Source organism: Ranitomeya imitator, chromosome 10 (genome assembly GCF_032444005.1).
Source record: "Ranitomeya imitator isolate aRanImi1 chromosome 10, aRanImi1.pri, whole genome shotgun sequence".
Lineage (NCBI taxonomy): Eukaryota > Metazoa > Chordata > Amphibia > Anura > Dendrobatidae > Ranitomeya > Ranitomeya imitator.
In genome coordinates, this window is record NC_091291.1 from 127,018,137 (window position 1) to 127,045,432 (window position 27,296).

Below are 27,296 nucleotides of genomic sequence, written 5' to 3' on the forward strand. Positions count from 1 at the left end.
GCCTCCATATATTAGGATTTGTCTTTAATGACAAAATCCTTTAAGCACAGTATAGAAAAAAGTGACTAAGGCTACGTTCACATTTGCATTGTTGGGCGCAGCGTCGTCGACGCATACTGACGCATGCGTCATGCGCCCCTATCTTTAACATGGGGCGTGCATGGACATGCGCCGGTATGCATTGTATTGCGTTTTACGACGCATGCGTCATATTGACGCACAGACAGGGCGCAGAGGACACTACTTGTAGCGTTTTCCCTGCGCCAAAATTCCTGCTCTGTACGATCTTATGACAACGCATGCGTCGCAAAACGCTGCGTTGTGTACATGCGTTGTTGGTTGCGTCGCCGACGCTGCGCCCAACAACGCAAATGTGAACGCTACCTAACTTATAACTTGATGCCAGGATAATCCAAAAACCACTCTGTTGGCAGCTACTAAAAGCTTTGAATATTAACAAGCAGTTCCCTGAGATATTTCTGTTTCTTAAGAAGTATAAACCCCCCAAAAATATGTCTAAATGTTCTCACATATATAACAAGCCAATATTATCATAAGGGGTCACTTACTTGGACAGTTTGTGCCGTCTGTATCAATGGCTGGTGTCTTCCCATCAGAGCAACACCCTAGAGGCGTATTATAGCAGCTCGCTCTTTCCATGACTGGGGTAGTGTCAAGGTCCTTGCTCTCCTCACCTTCTTCTTGCTGCTCATCTCCACCCTCAAATCCATCCTCTGCAACAACAAAAAAAGCATAGGAGAATAAATGAAATAACCTGTTGAAGTTTAACTTTGTACCTGGACACCCTCTCAATAATGAAAAAAAGACTTTAAAGACTTGTCTACATACTTGACGGCTCATTTCCGCTTAATTCCTGATCTCCGCTCACTTCCAGGTCTTCATCTCCGCTGCCGCTTCCGGATTCATCGTACATTTGAGTTGTAGTGGGGCGCCTAGTGGGTACGGTTACTCCTGGTCTTACTGTGGAGGTGCGGACAACGTGTGGTTGTGTCACCGGCCTGTGAGTGCTGGTGTAACGCTTTCGAGGACTTTCAGTCTCCAAAACTAATGGGTAAGGGTCAACTTTTTTGCTGGGATGCCGAGCTTTTGGGGTTGTCGGCGTAGGCAATGATCGGCCAATGGGTGGTGCTGGGGTTCCAGAGGGGGCTAGCGTTTGAAGATTGGCAACGGTGATGGTTTCTTAAGTATAAAAAAAAAATACAGGAGAAAAAATTAAGCTGCAATAAATACACATTTATTTTCTAATAATGCTCCATAATAAAAATGTGAATCATTATTTTGCAAAACTTACAAATATTTTTGCAAGAAAAATATTTAGAATTGAGTGTCCTCAGTGGTTGAAACCAGTGGTCAACCACTGAGGACTCTCAATTCTAAATATTTTTCTCTCTACTGGCTAACACGGTACCAAGATATATTTCTTTCCTGTATCAAATATTTTTGCACATTTTTATCAAGTGCCATAATGTCAAAAAAGATGGTGTAATAGGACAGCACTAACAGATTATTATCTGGCCGAGATAAAGAAAATCAGAATACATGATACCTTGACAGGGTCCAGTGTTCTTTACTGTAATGGCCCGACCTTGTCTGCAAGCAATTGTTTTCAGCTGACACCAGTCTCCATAGGTCACTCCATCCGAGCCGCAGACCTACAGCAAAGTAACACAGGCATCTGAGCAATATGCTGGATATTGTCAACTGGGACATAAATGATAAGTGAAAAGCATCATTAAAGATCACAGATATTGCAGCGCTGAAATCAGGGCTATATGTGCCTAATGACTAATCTCAAGCCACCGTGAGTGACGTCAAATGGCCCACCAGGGACTAATGTATTATTCAGGCAGGCTATAGTGGAAGAAGGAGACTTGTTTCCGGTAATACCTACAGTGTACAATTTGTTTCTGGTAACTTTTCTGAAAAGACTATTGTGTGTAGACATAAGTAATATTTCTGGTCATATATGACTTGTATCCTGCAATTTTCTCCTCTACAGCCTCTATTTCTAATCTTCAGTTGTCTCTTAGCTAGTGGGTGGAAAACAGCTGCTATGTTCCCCTGTCCCTACTCTGCATGTTTCTCTGAGCCAACCTTTCCTTCTGCCCTTTTCTTTCCTGATCATTCCCCTCTACCTTTGCTAATTTTCAATTTTCCTTCCACATCCTTTTCCTCTTACCCTAACCCTTTTTTCCCCTCTTGATTCTTCTTTGGATATAACTTCTTACTTACTTGTTCAATTGAACAAGTTTTAGGTCATTTTGTTTATTTTTTTTATCCCTCAGTTTATTGACTATAACTATAATCCCCTCCCCCAAAATTGTTGACAAATCCCCCAAATAAAAAGAAGATTGTTGAAAGTAGCTGCTATGATGTCTTTTAGTCATAGCACAAACTGACATGAGGGATTTCTGCTCTCCTGTTTCTATGTAGCATATGTTCAGAAGCAGCAGAAGCATGAAGGACATTATACAGCAGTACTGAGCAGTGTACATGTGAGTCCATCACTGAGGTCAAAATGAAACAAACACTTAAAATCAGAATTACAATCTATGTCTTTCTTCCTCTCCCTATCTCATTTCTGTATCCCAACACCTTGCTGTATCACTTAATAGGGAGCTCATTATTATCGTCATTATTTGTGACATTTAGCCTGTCTTGAGCAAGAAGGAATTTCCACTCTCCTGTCTCTGTTACACATGTTCAGAAGCAGCAGCACGGAGGACATCAAAGAGCCGTATTAAGCAGTATAGCTGTGAGTCCAGCACAGAGATTAAATTAAGCACTTAAAATCTGAAGGATAATCTGTGTCTTTCAGCCTCTCTCTCATCCTCTATCTCCCAACACTTTTCCATAGCACATAATAGGTCACAGTGTCCGTCATTATTTGGGCAATCTAGCTGCTCTTGACCAATATGGAATTCCTGCCTCTAAGTCACACATGTTGAGAAGTAGCAGCACGGAGTACATCAAGCAGCAGTATTAAGCAGTGTAACTGTGATTCCAGCAATGAGAAATTAAACACTTAAAATCAGGGCAATCTGTCTTTTTGTCTCTCTCATGCTCGGCATCACAATACCTTTTCATAGCCCTTAATAGGCAGCTGTGTAGATATCCCTCGTTGTTCGAACAATCTGTTTGGTCTTGAGCAAGATAGAATATAGCAGTTTTCATAGTGAATAATGAATGAAGGATGTGGGGGTAGATAAGAAGTGGCTCATAAGTGGAGAAAGACGCATATTACACAGATATGATACACTACAAAGTTTCTTATCCTTGCTTATATCATTGATCTATGAAAAGTCATGTATTGCGAGTTTACTGCACACAGCAATTAGCAATGTGAATATCTATTTCATCAACACAGGGGCTGTGAAACAGAGCATTCACTATACTAACTGCATCAGGAATTGGGTCTACCGAAGAATCCTGTAGTGGACAAGTCCTGACTATCTGGAAGAATACGGTTTAATAATTAAAAAAATAGAATTAAAATACAATTTTGCAATATCAAAGATTACATTTAAAATATTAATATTGCAAATTCAATATTAACACACACATATTTATTATGTATAATCAACATAATGATGCATAACTGTATGAATAACATTTCCTAAAAATGGCAATAAGAAAAAAATAAAAGTATATTTACTCAGTGATGTTCAAATCATTAAATCCATGCAATGTTAAGGTCAACCGGAGAAATCAAATATTCATGTAATGATATGTGCAGAGGGCCTTTTTGTGTCTCCACGTTGGATATGGCCTCACACTGTGTGGTTTTCTGAATAGGATGTGCTCTGAATGTAGGTCAAGTGTTTCCGAGTTGATATAATCAGCCTGTGAAATCGGTAGGTTTCCCCCGTGCGTCCATCTGGCGTTAGCAGTGCAGAGGATTTCTAAGCTTAGACATTTCAGCAATGAATAAAGAGAGGCCCTACGACCCTACACTTTTGGAGAAAGTCGAAAGCAAATCTAAAATTGACTGCTGTGGGTATTTCTCTGGGAATTTACTTTAGGGTCAAAGTATAACCCATAAAAAAACAAAAATAGATATTTTCCCTTACAATATAATTGGCTTCCTCTAATGTACCTTTATTCCATATCTACAGAGAAAAAGGCAACCGTGTCTTCAGAACATTCCAAACATTAACGATGAGTGAGATAGACATAAAAGTTCTCAGTGAATCAACATTCAGATTATCACCATAGAATGCTATTGATCAAGGGATTCTTGGAGGAGGACAGTACATAGATCTGCCACTTTTACAAGGGGTTGGACCATTTCCTTCATGCTCAACGATGCTGGTCAGAGAGGCCAACAGTAGAGGGTCACGATATAGGAAGCCCCTGGGAGATAAATTAGAACCTAAAGAAAATCTAAGGTCCCCCATACACATTACATGAAAGTCAGCTGAAGATGTCGATTTTGGCTGGACCGGTTGACCATAAGGGCCTTCAACTCTGGCCGACAGGAGATGTCAGAGCAGAACATTCCAAACATTAACGATGAGTGAGATAAACATAAAATTTCTCAGTGAATTAACATTCAGATTATCACCATAGAATGCTACTGATCAAGAATTCTTGGAGGAGGACAGAAGGTAGATCTGCCACTTTTACAAGGGGTTGGACCATTTCCTTCATGCTCAATGATGCTGGTCAGAGAGGCCAACAGTAGTGGGTCACGATATAAGAAGTCCCTGGGAGATAAATTAGAACCTAAAGAAAATCTAAAGGCCCCCATACACATTACATGAAAGTCAGCTGAAGATGTCGATTTTGGCTGGACCGGTTGACCATAAGAGCCTTCAACTCTGGCCGACAAGAGATGTCAGAGGAAAGAAGGACCAAGCAGTTGGAATTTTAGTTCTCAGAGGTTTGAGATATCTGGCCAAAACTTGCTCCTCTTTCCCAAGATGACCGTTCCTGTGTACGCGGGAGTTGGGAGAATAGCTGCAGGCCAAACTTACATTCGGCCAAGAATTATGTCATGTATATGGCCAGATTTACTTTAAGTAAATGGGGAACTTGCACTTATATTTTGTGAATACAATAAACCATGAGGCTTACCTTAGTTAGATTCGATTCTGGGCACAGAGGTGATGGACACTCACAATGGGCAGTACCTCCAACTACTACACAGGTTGCCCCGAATTGGCATTGAATATCCCTGCAAGATTTAGGAGCTGATGGATCTGGGCAAAAGAAAATTAGAAAATTATATTTTAGTTCCAATGATTTAGTGACAAGTTATTCAACTTTCGATCTGACAAAATATAAGCCATCTAGATTATAAAAACATTGTAGGATTTCTAAGGCATTAAAGGGAACAGGTCATCAGAAAATACTCTATTAACCTGCAGATACGGGGTTAATCTACAGGTTAATAGTGTTATTAACCTGTTCGGAGGCTGCACTTATCCGAAAGCTACGGGGAGAAAATTATTTTTATTCCCCATGGCAGTGTTCCAGTTTCAGTCATGGGGGTGGTGCCAGAACTGGATCAGTCACCGTTCTGAGTTTACAGAATACCGACTGTAACTGTGCCCCCTAACTGACAGCCGACCCCAATGATTTTCTCCTTGCAATGTTCAGCAGACTGGTCAGACCTTTAACCCCTTTACCCCCAAGGGTGGTTTGCACGTTAATGACCAGGCCAATTTTTACAATTCTGACCACTGTCCCTTTATGAGGTTATAACTCTGAAACGCTTCAACGGATCCTGGTGATTCTGACATTGTTTTCTCGTGACATATTGTACTTCATGATAGTGGTAAAATTTCTTTGATAGTACCTGCGTTTATTTGTGAAAAAAACGGAAATTTGGCGAAAATTTTGAAAATTTCGCAATTTTCAAACTTTGAATTTTTATGCAATTAAATCACAGAGATATGTCACACAAAATACTTAATAAGTAACATTTCCCACATGTCTCCTTTACATCAGCATAATTTTGGAACCAATTTTTTTTTTTGTTAGGGAGTTATAAGGGTTAAAAGTTGACCAGCAATTCCTCATTTTTACAACACCATTTTTTTTTAGGGACCACGTCTCATTTGAAGTCATTTTGAGGGGTCTATATGATAGAAAATGCCCAAGTGTGACACCATTCTAAAAACTGCACCCCTCAAGGTGCTCAAAACCACATTCAAGAAGTTTATTAACCCTTCAGGTGTTTAATAGGAATTTTTGGAATGTTTAAATAAAAATGAACATTTAACTTTTTTACACAAAAAATTTACTTCAGCTCCAATTTGTTTTATTTTACCAAGGGTAACAGGAGAAATTGGACCCAAAAAGTTGTTGTCCAATTTGTCCTGAGTACGCTGATACCCCATATGTGGCAGTAAACCACTGTTTAGGCGCATGGGAGAGCTCGGAAGGGAAGGAGCGCTATTTGACTTTTCAATGCAAAATTGACAGGAATTGAGATGGGACGCCATGTTGCGTTTGGAGAGCCACTGATGTGCCTAAACATTGAAACCCCCCACAAGTGACACCATTTTGGAAAGTAGACCCCCTAAGGAACTTATCTGGATGTGTGGTGAGCACTTTGACCCACCAAGTGCTTCACAGAAGTTTATAATGCAGAACCGTAAAAATAAAAAATCATATTTTTTCACAAAAATTATATTTTTGCCCCCAATTTTTTATTTTTCCAAGGGTAAGAGAAGAAATTGGACCTCAAAAGTTGTTGTCCAATTTGTCCTGAGTACGCTGATACCCCATATGTGGCAGTAAACCACTGTTTGGGCGCATGGGAGAGCTCGGAAGGGAAGGAGCACAGTTTGACTTTTCAATGCAAAATTGACAGAAATTGAGATGGGACGCCATGTTGCGTTTGGAGAGCCACTGATGTGCCTAAACATTGAAACCCCCCACAAGTGACACCATTTTGGAAAAAAGACCCCCTAAGGAACTTATCTAGAGGTGTGGTGAGCACTTTGACCCACCAAGTGCTTCACAGAAGTTTATAATGCAGAACCGTAAAAATAAAAAATCATATTTTTTCACAAAAATTATATTTTTGCCCCCAATTTTTTATTTTTCCAAGGGTAAGAGAAGAAATTGGACCTCAAAAGTTGTTGTCCAATTTGTCCCGAGTACGCTGATACCCCATATGTGGCAGTAAACCACTGTTTGGGCGCATGGGAGAGCTCGGAAGGGAAGGAGCGCCGTTTGACTTTTCAATGCAAAATTGACAGGAATTGAGATGGGACGCCATGTTGCGTTTGGAGAGCCACTGATGTGCCTAAACATTGAAACCCCCCACAAGTGACACCATTTTGGAAAGTAGACCCCCTAAGGAACTTATCTGGATGTGTGGTGAGCACTTTGACCCACCAAGGGCTTCACAGAAGTTTATAATGCAGAGCCATAAAAATAAAACAAATTTTTTTTCCCACAAAAATTATTTTTTAGCCCCCAGTTTTGTATTTTCCCAAGGGTAACAGGAGAAATTGGTCCACAAAAGTTGTTGTCCAATTTGTCCTGAGTACGCTGATACCCCATATGTTGGGGTAAACCCCTGTTTGGGCACACAGGAGAGCTCGGAAGGGAAGGAGCACTGTTTTACTTTTTCAACGCAGAATTGGCTGGAATTGAGATCGGACGCCATGTCGTGTTTGGAGAGCCCCTGATGTGCCGAAACAGTGGAAACCCCCCAATTATAACTGAAACCCTAATCTAAACACACCCCTAACCCTAATTCCAACGGTAACCCTAACCACACCTCTAACCCTGACACACCCCTAACCCTAATCCCAACCCTATTCCCAACTGTAAATGTAATCTAAACCCTAACCAGTGCAGTGAGAATCTGGAATTGCTTGCCTGAGGAGGTGGTGATGGCGAACTCAGTCGAGGGGTTCAAGAGAGGCCTGGATGTCTTCCTGGAGCAGAACAATATTGTATCATACAATTATTAGGTTCTGTAAAAGGACGTAGATCTGGGGATTTATTATGACGGAATATAGGCTGAACTGGATGGACAAATGTCTTTTTTCGGCCTTACTAACTATGTTACTATGTTACTATGTTACTATGTAACCCTAACTTTAGCCCCAACCCTAACTGTAGCCCCAACCCTAACCCTAACCCTAGCCCTAACCCTAACCCTAGCCCTAACCCTAGCCCTAACCCTAACCCTAGCCCTAACCCTAGCCCTAACCCTAGCCCTAGCCCTAACCCTAGCCCTAACCCTAGCCCTAACCCTAGCCCTAACCCTAGCCCTAACCCTAGCCCTAGCCCTAACCCTAGCCCTAACCCTAGCCCTAATGGGAAAATGGAAATAAATACATTTTTTTTTATTTTTCCCTAACTAAGGGGGTGAAGAAGGGGGGTTTGATTTACTTTTATAGCGAGTTTTTTAGCGGATTTTTATGATTGGCAGCCGTCACACACTGAAAGACCCTTTTTATTGCAAAAAATATTTTTTGCAATACCACATTTTGAGAGCTATAATTTTTCCATATTTTGGTCCACAGAGTCATGTGAGGTCTTGTTTTTTGCGGGACGAGTTGACGTTTTTATTGAAAACATTTTTGGGCACGTGACATTTTTTTATCGCTTTTTATTCCGATTTTTGTGAGGAAGAATGACCAAAAGCCAGCTATTCATGAATTTCTATTGGGGGAGGCGTTTATACCGTTCCGCGTTTGGTAAAATTGATAAATCAGTTTTATTCTTCGGGTCAGTACGATTACAGCGATACCTCATTTATATCATTTTTTTATGGTTTGGTGCTTTTATACGATAAAAACTATTTTACAGAAAAAATAATTATTTTTGCATCGCTTTATTCTCAGGACTATAACTTTTTTATTTTTTTGCTGATGATGCTGTATGGCGGCTCTTTTTTTGCGGGACAATATGACGCTTTCAGCGGTACCATGGTTATTTATATCTGTCCTTTTGATCGCGTGTTATTCCACTTTTTGTTCGGCGGTATGATAATAAAGCGTTGTTTTTTGCCTCGTTTTTTTTTTTTTTTTTCTTACGGTGTTTACTGAAGGGGTTAACTAGTGGGACAGTTTTATAGGTCGGGTCGTTACGGACGCGGCGATACTAAATATGTGTACTTTTATTGGTTTTTTTTTTTATTTAGATGAAGAAATGTATTTACGGGAATAATATATATTTTTTTTTTTCATTATTTTGGAATATTTTTTTTTATTTTTTTTACACATTTGGAAAAATTTTTTTTAACTTTTTTACTTTGTCCCAGGGGGGGACATCACAGATCAGTGATCTGACAGTTTGCACAGCACTCTGTCAGATCACTGATCTGACATGCAGCGCTGCAGGCTTCACAGTGCCTGCTCTGAGCAGGCTCTGTGAAGCCACCTCCCTCCCTGCAGGACCCGGATCCGCGGCCATCTTGGATCCGGGGCTCGAGCAGGGAGGGAGGTGAGGAGACCCTCGCAGCAACGCGATCACATCGCGTTGCTGCGGGGGGCTCAGGGAAGCCCGCAGGGAGCCCCCTCCCTGCGCGGTGCTTCCCTGCACCGCCGGCACATCGCGATCATCTTTGATCGCGGTGTGCCAGGGGTTAATGTGCCGGGGGCGGTCCGTGACCGCTCCTGGCACATAGTGCCGGATGTCAGCTGCGATAAGCAGCTGACACCCGGCCGCGATCGGCCGCGCTCCCCCCGTGAGCGCGGCCGATCGGCTATGACGTACTATCCCGTCCAGGGTCAGATAAGCCCAGGGCACCTCGACGGGATAGTACGTCTAAGGTCACAGAGGGGTTAAAGGGAATCTGTCAGCACATTTTTGCGATGCAATCTCACAAAAAATTATTTTTATTCCCCATGGCAGTGTTCCAGTTTCAGTCACGGGGTGGTGCCAGGATCAGTCACCGCTCTGAGTATACAGAGCACTGACTGTAATCGTGCCCCAATCCTAACTGACAGCTGGCCTCAATGCAGAGCCAGTTGATTTTCTCCCTGCAGTGTTCGGCAGACTGGTCAGACCTTTAAAGAGAATCTGTCAGCACGTTTTGCGATGTAATCTGAAAGCAGCATAATTAAGGGACAGAGACCCTGATTCCAGCGATGTATCACTAAGCTTACTTGGTGCAGTAGTTGTGATTAAATCACAGTCTTCTCTGCTGCAGGTCTAGCAGAGCTCAAAATACTGAGCTGTGTATAGCCCCGCCCACACCACTGATTGGCTGCTTTCTGTGTGCACTGAGAGAAAGTAGCGAATTAGTGGTGGGGGTGTAGTTACACAGAGCAGTTGACTAGTAGGCATGGGACACCTAGTCCTGCAGCGAATCTCCTGCTGATAAAACACTGATTTTATTGCAATAGCTAACACAAAGCCTAGTAGTGACATATCGCTGGAATCAGTGTCTCAGACCCTACATCATGCTGCTCACAGATTACATAACAAAAACCTGCTGACAGAGTACCGTTAAATGCAATTAACCCTAGGTAAAGGAGGACTGATTGTTTGACCACCTGGGCAGAGACTAAAAGGAGGACTGATTGTTTGACCACCTGGGCAGAGACTAAGAGACCATGGCTTGACAGTCAATACATGATAATCATCTGGGACATTTATCGGATATCAACAGGATAAACAATAAATGTCCAATGCATTTATCTTAAGAAATGGCCACAGAGGGGCGCTCATAAATGAAGAAAGAGAATGTGAGCTCCTATGGAAAAAGTGGTACACATGCAGCCATCGGGGCACCGTTTTGGAGATAGCAGAGGGTCCCTGGGTGAGAGGCGCATCCATTGAACATCTTTGACGTTTCTTCCATATCTATATATATACTTGTCTAAGGGGTACTTCTGTCTTTCTGTCCTCAATTTCCGTAACGGAAATCCCACGTCGCTGATTGGTCTCGGCCGCTGCCTGTCATGGCTGCGGCGACCAATCAGTGACGGGCACAGTCCGATTAGTCCCTCCCCTACTCCCCTGCAGTCAGTGCTCGGTGCCCGTTCCATAATCCCCTCTACTCACCGCTCACACAGGGTTAATGGCAGCAGTAACGGCCCGCGGTGTAACGCACTTTGTTACCGCTGCTATTAACCCTGTGTGTCCCCAACTATTTACTATTGATGCTGCCTATGCAGCATCAGTAGTCAAAATATGTCATGTTAAAAATAATAAAAAAAAAAAAAACTTGCTATACTCACCATCCGCCGCCTTTCCCGCTCCTCGCGACGCTTCGGTGACCACTCCATGCAAGCGGCAGGTTCTGGTGCCAAGGATCGTATGCGAGAAGGACCTGACATGATGTCACGGTCATGTAACTGTTACGTCATCAGGTCCTGTGCTCATACCAGCCCTGGGACCGGAAGCTGCCGTGTGCACCGCACACAGGGCCAGGACTTCAACGGACCTCCGGAAGGTGAGTATATGTTTATTTTTATTTTAAGTCTGTATACTACGTGGCTCTGTGCTGTATACTCCGTCGCTGTGTAATATACTACGTGGCTGGGCCATATACTACGTGGCTGGGCAATATACTACGTGGCTGGCCAATATACTATGTTGCTAGGCAATATACTACGTGGACATGCATATTCTAGAATACCCAATGCGTTAGAATCGGGCCACCATTTAGTTTGCTATAAATGCCTCAAATGGGAGAACCCTATAAATGTAGCTCAGGTGTATAACAACTATTGTGATGGCAAATATTGTACGAAAACACAGTCTGTCCCTAATCCTAAGTGTTTTATACTATAATTTTCTTAATCAATACTGAAGATTATTAGATCTCTATGATGATAAAAATCTATTACGATATTGACAAATCTGGCATTATTTTGCTTATGCAAAATGAGAAGTAAATCGCCCGCAATAAAACTCCTGTGGACTGTGTGCCTTTAAATATGACTACAGAGAGAATCAATATCGACAGAAGACAGATAGGGTAATGAGCTGCCCATGTGGACCGATCAATTGTAAAATGTTGTCAGCCTTCATTTTGTTGTGTTTCCACGCTCGCTCAAATCTGTTTTCATTCTCCTTTAGTCACTCAAGAAGGTAAATTATTATTGATTGTGCCGGGGCTCAATACAAAATCTGGAAAAAAGGTTTCTGCATGCACTTCACCTGCTGAAGCAAACTGTGACACAGAACATAAATATGGCCGGATCAAGACTTGGTAAGAAGAATTCGGTTATATAACGGCCATATCCATGCTGTGCTATGATAGCAGTAGATGTCTCAAACACATGATGGCTGTAGACGTTTCAAACACGTGGTGGCGTTAGACTTCTCAAACACGTGGCGGTAGAGGTCTCAAACATGTGGTGGTGGTAGACATCTCTCACATGTGGTGGTAGACGTCTTAAACACATGGCAGCGCTACACATCTCAAACACGTAGTGGCGTTCGACATCTCAAACACGTGACGGTAGAGATCTCAAACACGTGGCGGTAGAGGTCTTAAACACGTGGTGGCGGTAGACATCTTAAACACGTGGTGGCAGTAGACGTCTCAAACACGTGGTGGTGGTAGACGTCTCAAACACATGGTGGTGGTAGACATCTCAAACACATGGTGGCCATAGATATCTCAAACACATGATGGTGGTAGACGTCTCAAACACGTGGTGGTGGTAGACATTTCAAACACATGATGGTGGTAGACGTCTCAAACACATCTTCAAAAATAATAAAAACCGGTTTCATCCAAAAACCACCAACACAGATGTCCTTACCTTTCTCGCAGCCACTCAGGCCAGGTTTACTTCCGTCTGGGCACTGACTGCACTTCAAACCAGATATTCCCGTCTTACATGAGCACAGACCAGTCATCTGCTCGCAGTCATCACGCACAGCTCCAGCCTGATCACAGTGACATGCTGCAAAATAAAAGCAAACCATGTGGATAACTATCATCTAGGAATCTCCATATATGTTCTGTCTTATAGGGTATCATATAGGCGTTTAAAAAAGTCACATTTAATTCAGTGTGCAGCAAATTTTAAAAAAATTGGGGCAAATTTGCTCTTCTCAGGCGGCACAAAATGTACCAAATTTTGCCCCAACTTGGTGCATCTCGTTTCAGACCTATTCATCATATGCCTCAAACACTTTTTGCAGCACTCTTACAAGGAATGTGGCTTAATGAAGCGGTGTGTGGCATGGCCTTAATGGGGCGTAGCTAACAATTTGGAAACATTCTCCAAATTGTCCCGAAATTTTGCATAAAAAATAATTGATCCAAGATTTGGTTTGAAATTTGACAGATATGTCTAAAAATGTTCCAGTGGATTCAAGTTCACATTTTCCTAGTTCATTAATCTTGCATTTATTACCCCTTTAGTACAGGAGCACAGACACATGAGCACATATAGTCATAAAGGAGAAAAATTTCCAGAACTCGGTTTTCAGACTTAAAAACATGCAGATTTTATATGTAACAGATATTTCAAAGAGCATCTTAAAATGCTTCCACCAACTTGTTTTAACCATGTGGGTCCTGGCTTGGCTTTAGAAACAACATGCTGGATATTTTTCTCCTTCATAGATGCTCCAAGATTGGCATCTAGCATGAGCCACTATGATAATGTCATGGCGCTACCGTGACAGAGAGGTTCCAGTGAACCGCAGCGCTCTGGGCCTCGTTCACACACAGTGAACAGAAGCTCTTCTCCTGTATTCTGACCTGGCTGCTTTGTGCCAGCAGTGCAGGAGCTAACCTTGCTGCTGAGTTGCTGTGAGCTGGGTCTCTCAGCTGAAGTGGATTTTGTAATCTCTATATAGACCCAGCCTGGACTACAGCTATTGTCAGTGATCAGTTCTGCTGCCTGGCTTGGAGGTTGAAGGAGCATAGTATTTGGAGCTTGGAGGTTTATTTACAGAGATTGGTGTCTGCTGTTTTGGTTGCATGTTAAACCTGTTTTCCTTCCTAGTTTTTTCCTTCTCTTCCCTTCTATGCGTTACCTCTGTGGTTGTGTGAGCATTTGGTGAGTTTGAGACTTTTAGTTACCTTGTCTGTATACCGTTTATTGTTGTATTTATACATTGGTTCAGTCCTCCTCCCTGGGGGGAGAGAGGGGGCCACTGATAGGGCCTGCACAGGAGACAGGGTTACACTGGCGGCTCTGGACTCCTAACCATCCTAGGTACCCCTGAGATAAGGGAAAGTCAGGGCCCCATTATAGTGGCAGGGCAGGTGCGGGTCCCAGTATGCCGTCCTGCCCCTTTATTGCCATTAACGGCGTGGCAGATAACCTTTCCACCACCATATTATGCCCGTCTCTGCCCACATCTGTGTTGATTGACAGTGCTGTCTTGCCTGCAGGGAGGTCTGTCTGAAGATCATGGTTGGGCATGTGTTCACTGTAGAAGTGCCAGAGCCCATGCCCACGCAGCCCTCTCCTCCTCTCTCTGAGACCGCTTCACTTCATTTCTGGGTGTAGTGAGCGACAGGGTTGCCAACTTGATTTTGTACTTTTTCTGGGCACCTTCTTAAAACATCACGGACAGCCAACTTTTTTAAGGACACATTTGAGGAAAATAATATATTGTTAACACTACATGTGATCCATGTCTACAGACCATAAATCCTATATGACAACACGAGCTTCATTCACTGTGAACTGGAAAAGGGTGACAAATAAGTAAAAAAAAAAATCTGTACAAGTCTCTCCACCTTCAAAACGAATCACAGAGGCATCATGGACAGGGAAAAAACATGCCTTATTTGCATTGATTGTTCAAGAATTTCTGGACGGTTGGCAAACCTGGCGAGTGATGGCACCAGAGAAAACAAAGGGCTGTGAGTGCATGCGCTCCGTCAATCCCGCATTGAGCTCTCTCTTCAGAAAGAACTCACTTCGGGCAACGCAATGCTGAAAATCAACATAGAGGGAGGCAAAATCTGGGGTAGGAATGGTCCACTGAGCGGCTTGGCCGCACCAAGGACCTCGATTATTGTACTGGATTAAAGAGGATTTTCAGTAGAATTGACAGTTTATAGTACACTGTTTTTTATAGGCAAGTCCCCTACATAGCTACACATGTTTTGGGACTAACAAACACCCTATAAGGGGAATGTCAGTAATCCAAATGCTATGCGGAATATGTTGTCCATTCAGGATGCATAAGCTAATTTTTTCATATCCATAGTAACATAGTAACATAGTTAGTAAGGCCGAAAAAAGACATTTGTCCATCCAGTTCAGCCTATATTCCATCATAATAAATCCCCAGATCTACGTCCTTCTACAGAACCTAATAATTGTATGATACAATATTGTTCTGCTCCAGGAAGACATCCAGGCCTCTCTTGAACCCCTCGACTGAGTTCGCCATCACCACCTCCTCAGGCAAGCAATTCCAGATTCTCACTGCCCTAACAGTAAAGAATCCTCTTCTATGTTGGTGGAAAAACCTTCTCTCCTCCAGACGCAAAGAATGCCCCCTTGTGCCCGTCACCTTCCTTGGTATAAACAGATCCTCAGCGAGATATTTGTATTGTCCCCTTATATACTTATACATGGTTATTAGATCGCTCCTCAGTCGTCTTTTTTCTAGACTAAATAATCCTAATTTCGCTAATCTATCTGGGTATTGTAGTTCTCCCATCCCCTTTATTAATTTTGTTGCCCTCCTTTGTACTCTCTCTAGTTCCATTATATCATTATATTATATGAGCACCGGTGCCCAAAACTGGACACAGTACTCCATGTGCGGTCTAACTAGGGATTTGTACAGAGGCAGTATAATGCTCTCATCATGTGTATCCAGACCTCTTTTAATGCACCCCATGATCCTGTTTGCCTTGGCAGCTGCTGCCTGGCACTGGCTGCTCCAGGTAAGTTTATCATTAACTAGGATCCCCAAGTCCTTCTCCCTGTCAGATTTACCCAGTGGTTTCCCATTCAGTGTGTAATGGTGATATTGATTCCTTCTTCCCATGTGTATAACCTTACATTTATCATTGTTAAACCTCATCTGCCACCTTTCAGCCCAAGTTTCCAACTTATCCAGATCCATCTGTAGCAGAATACTATCTTCTCTTGTATTAACTGCTTTACATAGTTTTGTATCATCTGCAAATATCGATATTTTACTGTGTAAACCTTCTACCAGATCATTAATGAATATGTTGAAGAGAACAGGTCCCAATACTGACCCCTGCGGTACCCCACTGGTCACAGCGACCCAGTTAGAGACTATACCATTTATAACCACCCTCTGCTTTCTATCACTAAGCCAGTTACTAACCCATTTACACACATTTTCCCCCAGACCAAGCATTCTCATTTTGTGTACCAACCTCTTGTGCGGCATGGTATCAAACGCTTTGGAAAAATCAAGATATACCACGTCCAATGACTCACCGTGGTCCAGCCTATAGCTTACCTCTTCATAAAAACTGATTAGATTGGTTTGACAGGAGCGATTTCTCATAAACCCATGCTGATATGGAGTTAAACAGTTATTCTCATTGAGATAATCCAGAATAACATCCCTCAGAAACCCTTCAAATATTTTACCAACAATAGAGGTTAGACTTACTGGCCTATAATTTCCAGGTTCACTTTTAGAGCCCTTTTTGAATATTGGCACCACATTTGCTATGCGCCAGTCGTGCGGAACAGATCCTGTCGCTATAGAGTCCCTAAAAATAAGAAATAATGGTTTATCTATTACATTACTTAGTTCCCTTAGTACTCGTGGGTGTATGCCATCCGGACCCGGAGATTTATCTATTTTAATCTTATTTAGCCGGTTTCGCACCTCTTCTTGGGTTAGATTGGTGACCCTTAATATAGGGTTTTCATTGTTTCTTGGGATTTCACCTAGCATTTCATTTTCCACCGTGAATACCGTGGAGAAGAAGGTGTTTAATATGTTAGCTTTTTCCTCGTCATCTACAACCATTCTTTCCTCACTATTTTTTAAGGGGCCTACATTTTCAGTTTTTATTCTTTTACTATTGATATAGTTGAAGAACAGTTTGGGATTAGTTTTACTCTCCTTAGCAATGTGCTTCTCTGTTTCCTTTTTGGCAGCTTTAATTAGTTTTTTAGATAAAGTATTTTTCTCCCTATAGTTTTTTAGAGCTTCAATGGTGCCATCCTGCTTTAGTAGTGCAAATGCTTTCTTTTTACTGTTAATTGCCTGTCTTACTTCTTTGTTTAGCCACATTGGGTTTTTCCTATTTCTAGTCCTTTTATTCCCACAAGGTATAAACCGCTTACACTGCCTATTTAGGATGTTCTTAAACATTTCCCATTTATTATCTGTATTCTTATTTCTGAGGATATTGTCCCAGTCTACCAGATTAAGGGCATCTCTAAGCTGGTCAAACTTTGCCTTCCTAAAGTTCAGTGTTTTTGTGACTCCCTGACAAGTGCCCCTAGTGAAAGACAGGTGAAACTGTACAATATTGTGGTCGCTATTTCCTAGATGCCCAACCACCTGCAGATTTGTTATTCTGTCAGGTCTATTAGATAGTATTAGGTCTAAAAGTGCTGCTCCTCTGGTTGGATTCTGCACCAATTGTGAAAGATAATTTTTCTTGGTTATTAGCAGAAACCTGTTGCCTTTATGGGTTTCACAGGTTTCACTTTCCCAGTTAATATCCGGGTAGTTAAAGTCCCCCATAACCAGGACCTCATTATGGGTTGCAGCTTCATCTATCTGCTTTAGAAGTAGACTTTCCATGGTTTCTGTTATATTTGGGGGTTTGTAACAGACCCCAATGAGAATTTTGTTACCATTTTTCCCTCCATGAATTTCGACCCATATGGACTCGACATCCTCATTTCCTTCGCTAATATCCTCCCTTAAAGTGGACTTTAGACAAGACTTTACATAGAGACAAACCCCTCCTCCTCTCCGATTTTTACGATCCTTTCTAAACAGACTGTAACCCTGTAAGTTAACTGCCCAGTCATAGCTTTCATCTAACCATGTCTCGGTTATTCCCACTATGTCAAAGTTACCTGTAGATATTTCTGCTTCTAGTTCTTCCATCTTGTTTGTCAGGCTTCTGGCGTTTGCGAGCATGCAGTTTAGAGGATTTTGTTTTGTTCCAATCTCCTCGCTGTGGATTGCTTTAGAAATGTTCTTACCTCCCATCTGAGTATGTTTTCCTGGGTCTTCTTTGTTCAAGTCTAATGTTTTTCTTCCCGTCCCCTCTTCTTCTAGTTTAACGCCCTCCTGATGAGTGTAGCGAGTCTTCTGGCGAATGTGTGTTTCCCAGGTTTGTTGAGGTGTAGTCCATCTCTGGCGAGGAGTCCATCGTACCAGTAATTCACACCGTGGTCCAGGAATCCGAATCCTTGTTGTCTGCACCATCGTCTTAGCCAGTTGTTTGCATCCATCATCTCTACAAATCCTAGATTTCGGCAGCATATGTAGCACAGTACAATGACCCCTCAAACACTTGTCTACCTGCTCAGTTGTTTTTACAGTGATCTTCAGCATTTCAATTTTCATGATCCGTTGGAAGAAACCAATGGGGAAAATCACATTCCCAGTTGCCTATATTTCTTCAGCCTACATTAAACTCAGTTCTGATCGATTTGGTACTAACACCTAAACCCAATGAGATTTTCATTCTATGCTTAGCCCATAAAACCTTACAAAAAGTCATTTCTATTCCAATGTCTATGAAGACAATGCGAAAGGAACGTCAGCATTTTGGATACAATGTGCTATTTATGTAATGCCTGCGGTTTGCTTGATAAGTAATAATATCTTTGGTGGCCATTAGACTGGCGTTGGATTAAAAACCTGAAGGATGTAATGACATGTATGCTATTTAGATAAGCTGTACGGTGGTCAGCACTCAGCTATCTCCTCGCCTGCAGCTCTTGTGATTTCTTCTACCTGGCTCATTATGCCTGTCATGCTGCCAAACTGACAGACTCTTGGCTTCCATTACATAACTGACAAGTGGCTGCCCGTAGGGTGGATATGACCCACAAGGCTTTGCTGGACATCACAGCGGGACGCTTCTGCGTTTATATCACTCCCTTGTGTTCTCTTTAATGTTCAGACAAGGAGCAACAAAGAAGCCCTGTCTTGATACAACATAGTGCCGAAAATGATGGGGTCCCCTTATGCTATTGACGGGGCCTGAGTTCGTGAATGCCCCCATGCAGTCATCCATCACACCTAAGTCGACTCTTCATTTTGTAATTTAGTATCATGCCTTCAGCTTTGTGCTTGGATCAATCCTTGCCTCAGGCTCTCACAACCCAGCGGGAATCACAGGTTCTGCAAATCTAGTCCAAAATGGTTTGCTCTGTCCAACAATCGCTCTTTACCATGAAATTTAACCACTTCGTCTCCTGACTCTGTAATGGATAATTTACCGTATGAACATGTGACTGTTTTAATATCAGAAGATAAAGTACTACTACTCTACATTTGCATATGCTATAAACACTTGAACATGGAAAAAAAAACATGAATAAAAAAAATACAAAGGAAAAAAACATGAAAAATACCAACATCAGAAGCTGTGTAGTTGGAGGAATAATACAGAATCCTATATGCAATCTGAGTCATGAAGAGGTAGAGTAGGACCACATAGTTTTCTAATCTTCTATTATAGTTCCTCATAGCAATGAGGTTACATGGAGCCTTATAACAATAAGTCCAGACCTCATTCTCAGTCAACTGGCGAGAGGAGATGTCATCAGGGCCCTTCTCTATGAATTGACCTCCAAGGCTACACCAACATTAGATATGATGTATACAATGGGTGGACACAGACGGCTGAAGGCCCCCGAATAAGAACAGTACGTGGACCTGGACCCCCTGCTCTCCAATCTCATACTTATTGGTAGAGTTGGTGTGCATTGACTTGCCGCACCCAGTCCATCAGCCATGTCAGTAATTTATGGCCACTGGACAGAAGCCCTGAGAACTGCTGTTTCCTGAGGGCATCTGTTAAGATACAAACTTGGAGGGAAAGTGGATATGAATTCGCGCTGCCAGAGGTGCAACATAGGATGAGAGACCAAAATAGTATGGTTGTGGTTTTTATTTGTCAACGCATTTCGAGGTGTTCATACCTCTGCATCAGGTGCAGGCTGATGAATAGGTATGAACACCAGGAAACGCATTGACAAATAGAAACCACAACCATACTATTCTGGTCTCTCATCATATATTCCATCTCTGGCAGTGCAGATTCATATCCACTTTCCATCCAAGTTTGTATCTTATCGCATTGGTGGATGTGCAGAAGCCTATTGCAACAAGCTAACACACGGGTTGTGACTGTCATCAGGTGAGCAAATCCTGTTTTCACATTTTCCCTATAAACTGGATAAGACCCTGCACTCATTGTCATTCCAGCCTTTACTTTATTCCTGATGGCATCTGCGGCTTTTCTTTTGATTAGCTGGCAGCCTGGAATGATTCACATGTGATGTCATGTCAGGCTGGCTAATCAAAAGTAGAGCCACAGTTGCTGTCAGATAAGAGGCGGTTCTTCCGCGCCTATCCTGGCGGACATAGATTTCTGATGTGGCAAATATGAATTCTCGCCAACTCTGCTCATTAGCTCATCTGAGATACAGCGGGTATCGTAATCCTGTGGCTGTGTACCCACATTGCGCTTTATGCGTTTCTGCCGCGGTTTTTGCCGCAGCGGAAATGCTAAAAAACTCTTAAACACATTTCCATGCAATCTATGGGATTCCGCAGTTGTTGTGCCCATGCTGCGGATTTTCCCGCTGCGGAATCGCATAGCGGTAAAATCCAGAGCATATTCATTATTTCTGCGGAATCGCGGTGATTCCGTAGCCATAGGATTGCATTGAAATGCTCACTTTACGCATGAGACTCTCCTCCAGGCCCTAGGTACAAAATCCCTGTAAAAAAAAATTAAAATAAAAAATAGGGATATGCTTACCTTCTGATGGCCCCCGGAGTCCTCCCGCCTCTCAGCGGTGCACGCTACGGCTTCCATTCCCAGGGATGCATTGCGCAAATCACCTGGGATGACGTTGCGGTCAATCGACCGTGACGTCACAAAGGGCCTGGGAACGGGCATCCCTGGGAACGGAAGGTATCGGGAGCGCCGCTGAGAAGATCAGGGGCCGTCGGAAGGTGAGAATAACCATTTTTTTTTTAACAGTCTATCTTTTACTATTGATGCGGCATAGGCAGTAAAAAGTTTGTCACACTTGTCAAGCACTATGCTTGACAAGTGTGACCAACCTGTCAATCACTTGGAAAATGCAAGCATTCTGCAAGCTAAAAATGCTTGTAAAACACTTGTGAATTGTGCATGCATTTTACCCGCAGCAAGGAGTTGCGGAAATGCTGCGGACATTTCCGCAGCATTTCTGCAACGTGAGCACATAGCCTTAAAGCTACTAGGGTAGCATTGGACCCCCTTATCTTTGTGCAGATGCACAGGTTGTATATACAGTGGGGCAAAAAAGTATTTAGTCAGTCAGCAATAGTGCAAGTTCCACCACTTAAAAAGATGAGAGGCGTCTGTAATTTACATCATAGGTAGACCTCAACTATGGGAGACAAACTGAGAAAAAAAAAATCCAGAAAATTACATTGTCTGTTTTTTTAACATTTTATTTGCATATTATGGTGGAAAATAAGTATTTGGTCAGAAACAAAATTTCATCTCAATACTTTGTAATATATCCTTTGTTGGCAATGACAGAGGTCAAACGTTTTCTGTAAGCCTTCACAAGGTTGCCACACACTGTTGTTGGTATGTTGGCCCATTCCTCCATGCAGATCTCCTCTAGAGCAGTGATGTTTTTGGCTTTTCGCTTGGCAACACGGACTTTCAACTCCCTCCAAAGGTTTTCTATAGGGTTGAGATCTGGAGACTGGCTAGGCCACTCCAGGACCTTGAAATGCTTCTTACGAAGCCACTCCTTCGTTGCCCTGGCTGTGTGCTTTGGATCATTGTTATGTTGAAAGACCCAGCCACGTTTCATCTTCAATGCCCTTGCTGATGGAAGGAGGTTTGCACTCAAAATCTCACGATACATGGCCCCATTCATTCTTTCATGCACCCGGATCAGTCGTCCTGGCCCCTTTGCAGAGAAACAGCCCCAAAGCATGATGTTTCCACCACCATGCTTTACAGTAGGTATGGTGTTTGATGGATGCAACTCAGTATTCTTTTTCCTCCAAACACGACAAGTTGTGTTTCTACCAAACAGTTCCAGTTTGGTTTCATCAGACCATAGGACATTCTCCCAAAACTCCTCTGGATCATCCAAATGCTCTCTAGCAAACTTCAGATGGGCCCGGACATGTACTGGCTTAAGCAGTGGGACACGTCTGGCACTGCAGGATCTGAGTCCATGGTGGCGTAGTGTGTTACTTATGGTAGGCCTTGTTACATTTGTCCCAGCTCTCTGCAGTTCATTCACTAGGTCCCCCCGCGTGGTTCTGGGATTTTTGCTCACCGTTCTTGTGATCATTCTGACCCCACGGGGTGGGATTTTGCGTGGAGCCCCAGATCGAGGGAGATTATCAGTGGTCTTGTATGTCTTCCATTTTCTAATTATTGCTCCCACTGTTGATTTCTTCACTCCAAGCTGGTTGGCTACTGCAGATTCAGTCTTCCCAGCCTGGTGCAGGGCTACAATTTTGTTTCCTGTGTCCTTTGACAGCTCTTTGGTCTTCACCATAGTGGAGTTTGGAGTCAGACTGTTTGAGGGTGTGCACAGGTGTCTTTTTATACTGATAACAAGTTTAAACAGGTGCCATTACTACAGGTAATGAGTGGAGGAAAGAGGAGACTCTTAAAGAAGAAGTTACAGGTCTGTGAGAGCCAGAAATCTTGATTGTTTGTTTCTGACCAAATACTTATTTTCCACCATAATATGCAAAAAAAATGATAAAAAAACAGACAATGTGATTTTCTGGATTTTTTTTTCTCAGTTTGTCTCCCATAGTTGAGGTCTACCTATGATGTAAATTACAGACGCCTCTCATCTTTTTAAGTGGTGGAACTTGCACTATTGCTGACTGACTAAATACTTTTTTGCCCCACTGTATGTCATACAGACACAGTTATTAGTGATGGGGGAATGTGCTCAGTTAAGGTGCTCTAAAAATATGTTCATGTCCCCATGTCTGTATGTCTCACGGCTGTTCAACAGCAGTAACACATGCAGGGATTATCTAACAAATAGGAAATCTGCCCTCACCTCTGCTAAACAGGCCTACTTTACAACCCTCATATATTCCCTATCCTACAACCCCAAACACTTATTCAAAATCTTTAAGTCCCTCCTCCGCCCCCCACTGCCCCCTCCAACCTCCCTCATCTCTGCTGAGGACTTTGCCACATACTTTAAAAATAAGATTGACCAAACAAGGCAAGTCTTCATTGTTCAACCACCAAAACCACTTTGTATACCAGACCAATGCCCAAACCCCATAACCTCCCTCTCCAACATCACTGAAGGGGGGGCTTAATTGTCTCCTCTCCAAATCGCACCTCACCACCTGTGCGCTCGAAGCCATCCCACCTCCTCCCCTACCTTAGCACCACTCTTATTCCATCCCTAACCCACCTCTTCAACTTATCACTAACTTCTGGCACGTTCCCTTCTGCTTTCAAACATGCCACAATCATGCCTATCCTTAAAAAGCCAACCCTCGATCCAACAGCTATGTCCAGCTATTGCCCAATATCGTTGCTCCTATTCGCTTCCAAACTCCTGGAGCAGCACGTCCACGCTAAACTTTCCTCCCACCTTTCATCTAACTTGCTCTTTGACAATCTACAATCTGGTTTCCGCCCCCATCACTCAACTGAGACAGCCCTGACCAAAATCACTAACGACCTACTTACAGCCAAAGCTAAAGGACAATACTCTGTACGGCCTCCTTCTAGACCTGTCCTTTGCTTTCGACACAGTTGACCACTGCCTCCTATTACAGATCCTCTCCTCCTTTGGCATCAAAGACCTCGCCCTATCCTGGATCTCCTCATACCTTTCCAACCGCACATTCAGCGTCTCCCACTCCCACACTACTTCCTCATCCCACCCTCTCTCTGTTGGAGTCCCCCAAGGCCCTGTTCTAGGACCCCTACTCTTCTCAATCTATACACTTGGCCTGGGACAACTCAAAGTCCCATGGATTCCAGTACCACCTTTATGCTGATGACACTCAGATCTACCTTTCTGGCCCAGACATCTCTCTGCTGTCCAGAATCCCGGAGTGTCTATCAGCCATATCCTCCTTCATCTCCTCTCGCTTCCTCAAACTCAATGTGGACAAATCTGAACTCCTCATCTTTCCTCCATCTCATAGATCTTCCTTACCTGACCTATCTATCGCAACAACATCACGCTTTTCCCCGTATCGGAAGTCCGCTGCCTCGGAGTAACCTCTGACTCTGCCCTGTCATTCAAACTGCACATTCAAGCTCTTTCCACCTCTTGTCGCCTCCAGCTCAAAAATATCTCCACAATCCGTCCTTTCCTCAACCGTCAATCTACTAAAATGTTTGTGCATGCCCTCATCATCTCCCGCCTTGACTACTGCAACATCCTTTTCTGTGGCCTCCCTACTAACATCCTTGCACATCTCCAGTCCATCCTTCACTCTGCTGACTGAGTAATTCATCTCTCTCCTCGCTACTCCTCTGCTTTCCCCCTCTGCAAAATCACTGGCTCAGATTCCCTCAGCTTATCCAGTTCAAATTACTAATAATAACCTACAAAGCCAGCCATAACCTGTCTCCTCCATATATCTCTGAACTAATCTCCCGATATCTTCCCTCACGTAATCTCTGGTCCTCCCAAGACCTCTGAATATCTCCCATCCTCTGGAATTCTTTGCCCCAACACGTCCAACTATCAACCATATTTGTATCCTTCAGACGGAACCTGAAAACCCACCTCTTCAGGAAAGCCTGCAGTCTGCACTGACCCCGCTGCCTCCTCACCACTACTGAAGCTACTGCCTCACCAACACTGGAGCTCCTGCAACCCTCAACCTATTGTCTCCTTCCCCATAATCCTGTAGAATGTAAGCCCACGAGGGCAGGGTCCTCGTCCCTCTGTATTAGACTGTAATTGTTAGTTTGCTTACTGTTAGTGATATCTGTAATTTGTTTGTAACCCTTCCTCATGTACAGCACCATGGAATCAATGGTGCTATATAAATAAATAATAATAATGTGTTGCGGCTGTCCAACAGTCTTGAAACATGAGGTCACGGGGATTCAAACATATTTTTCAAGCATGCCGAAGTCACTCGGTTAGCACACGAGCATGCTCAGACAACGCTTCATCCGAGCATTTCGCTTAGCACTTTTGTACCGATGCCCTATGTTTTTGCTGCAGACTTATGTTAGCTATTGCATATGCCGTGTCCTGGAAGCGGAAGGGACACAAGTTGTAAATTTCTCCCCCAGCTAAAGAGAGTCAATCTAGTAAAAATCACAGTAATGCCCTGCAATTATCAGCTTTGATGCCGTAGCCGAAACCCTTTGTGCTGCTGCTAACATTAGTTTTTACCCTCTCCCTCAAATATCCATGATTTTATTAACATATTTCACGCTATTCTTATAGATTTAGCTTTTTACATTGTAATAAATTAATATTGAATCTAGAATTTTTCAGCCCAATTCCTTCCAATGTTGCAACGATATTATCGTTTCTGGATCGCACTCACGTGTACAGCCGCTTTTCTTATCCGTCACGATTCCTCGGAAATTCCAGAAGCCGGGCTCGCATCGGTCGCACTTCAGCCCACCTACGCCAGGTTTACACGAGCACTGGCCGGTGGTGGGATCACAAGTGCCCCCGTAGGAACCGTGCACGTTACACTGGCAGCTGCCTGCAGGAAAAAGCAGAATGAATCTGTGTCAATGACCTGTAAGGCGATCATGTCATTTTAATTATCCGTTTCACTGCCAAACTGGAACTCCAGCTGGCAGCCAAAGGTAAGAAGACACATAAAGTTATGCGCTATGTAGTGAGACATTAAATCTTTTAAGTAGTTCCATATGGCATACTCCACCGCCAGTGTGTCATTGTGTGCGGCCGTGCGAGGGACGGTAATAAAAAGGTTACGAGTCCCTGCATTGAAGAACGTCCTAGGACGCCATATCGGGGATATATTCGAGCGACATTATTTAACCTTGTCCGTTCATGGCGAGAGATTTATAGTTACAATCCAATCCTCTTATTATCGTTTGGAACGATCACTTATCATGACTGTTTGCGCTGCACCCCACGGTGTTAAATACCAGGCGAGTCGCACGAGGCAAAGACGTCAACTTGTGGCAATAACAGACCGTGATTCCGCCTCTTCTTTTTATTTAGTTATTCTGGTTATTTATCACAGTAAGTGATTAAATCAATGAGCAAATATTTCCCCAGGACCAGTCAAGCCCCCAGCGAAGACTCGAAATGTTATCACCTACGTGCAAAATGATGACTTATTTGCAGAAAATGCTGCCCGTGATTCATAGCAGGATCTAAGCCCTTGCCATGGACAATAAATGGTTAATCAGTTGGAGGCCACACTGACGATACAGTGAGCAATATGTCACCGTGTATTTTCCTGCATTTAGATCACTCTACTATTAATAACCCTCGCACGGTAACATAGCAGGTGACAACATGGGGCGAGAACAGTTGGCACGGGATGCAGCCATTTCCATCTGTAGAGGTGTGGAGAAAAAAAAAAGGGAATGAAAGAAATGGCAAGATGAATTCCTAGGATTCGCCGTGACTTTGGAACGAGTGAATTAATCTTCAGGCGACTGCTGGAAACATCTCGTGTGGAGCGGGTTTGGGTCTCCGTTCACAGCCGGCAAAAGTGCACCGACGCCAAGAAGACGGAGCGGTAGATGGATTAAGCTTGCCATATTGCCCTCTCTTTCCGAATGCAGGGACAACGGAGAAAGCAGCTGTCTGAAGCCCAAACTAACAGGTGCTGGGTGCACTGGCTGACATTTCCAGAAAGCTACTGGGGGTGAGGGTTGTGAGGGACGGAACATTTCTTGCATTATATAGTGGATTTTCTTCTCGCAGGAACATGGCCCCTAAAACAGAATGTGCACGGGCGCCTCCGTGTGTGATTTCAGCCGACGGGAACTTTGGTATATTTATAGAAATAATGAAGATCTCACACTTTGCAATATATCCAGGGAGCACAGATCTAGGGTGCTGCTTCATCCAGCCGAATTCTCACATCTAAGGGCTGCTCTATCGTCTCGCTTGTGATACAGAGGGCGCACAGTGGAAATTATTTCTGAGAGGTCGACGTTTTGGAGAGATTTGAAACGAAGACGTCAATGTTTTTGTTCGTCTTAT

At 43.2% G+C, this 27,296-nt stretch overlaps 1 protein-coding gene across 10 annotated transcripts in view; it reads right to left on the reverse strand.

The window, feature by feature from the left end:
- AGRN (agrin) overlaps positions 1-27,296 on the reverse strand; it is a 626,510-nt gene that overhangs the window by 64,173 nt on the left and 535,041 nt on the right. For all 10 annotated transcript variants that reach the window (XM_069742177.1, XM_069742176.1, XM_069742173.1 and 7 more), the window contains 6 exons: positions 25,648-25,812; positions 12,714-12,857; positions 5,098-5,222; positions 1,568-1,673; positions 850-1,200; positions 570-734 (listed from right to left, as the gene is read on the reverse strand). In XM_069742177.1, the coding sequence (XP_069598278.1) occupies positions 570-734; positions 850-1,200; positions 1,568-1,673; positions 5,098-5,222; positions 12,714-12,857; positions 25,648-25,812 (1,056 nt within the window). The remainder of the gene's footprint in view (positions 1-569; positions 735-849; positions 1,201-1,567; positions 1,674-5,097; positions 5,223-12,713; positions 12,858-25,647; positions 25,813-27,296) is intronic.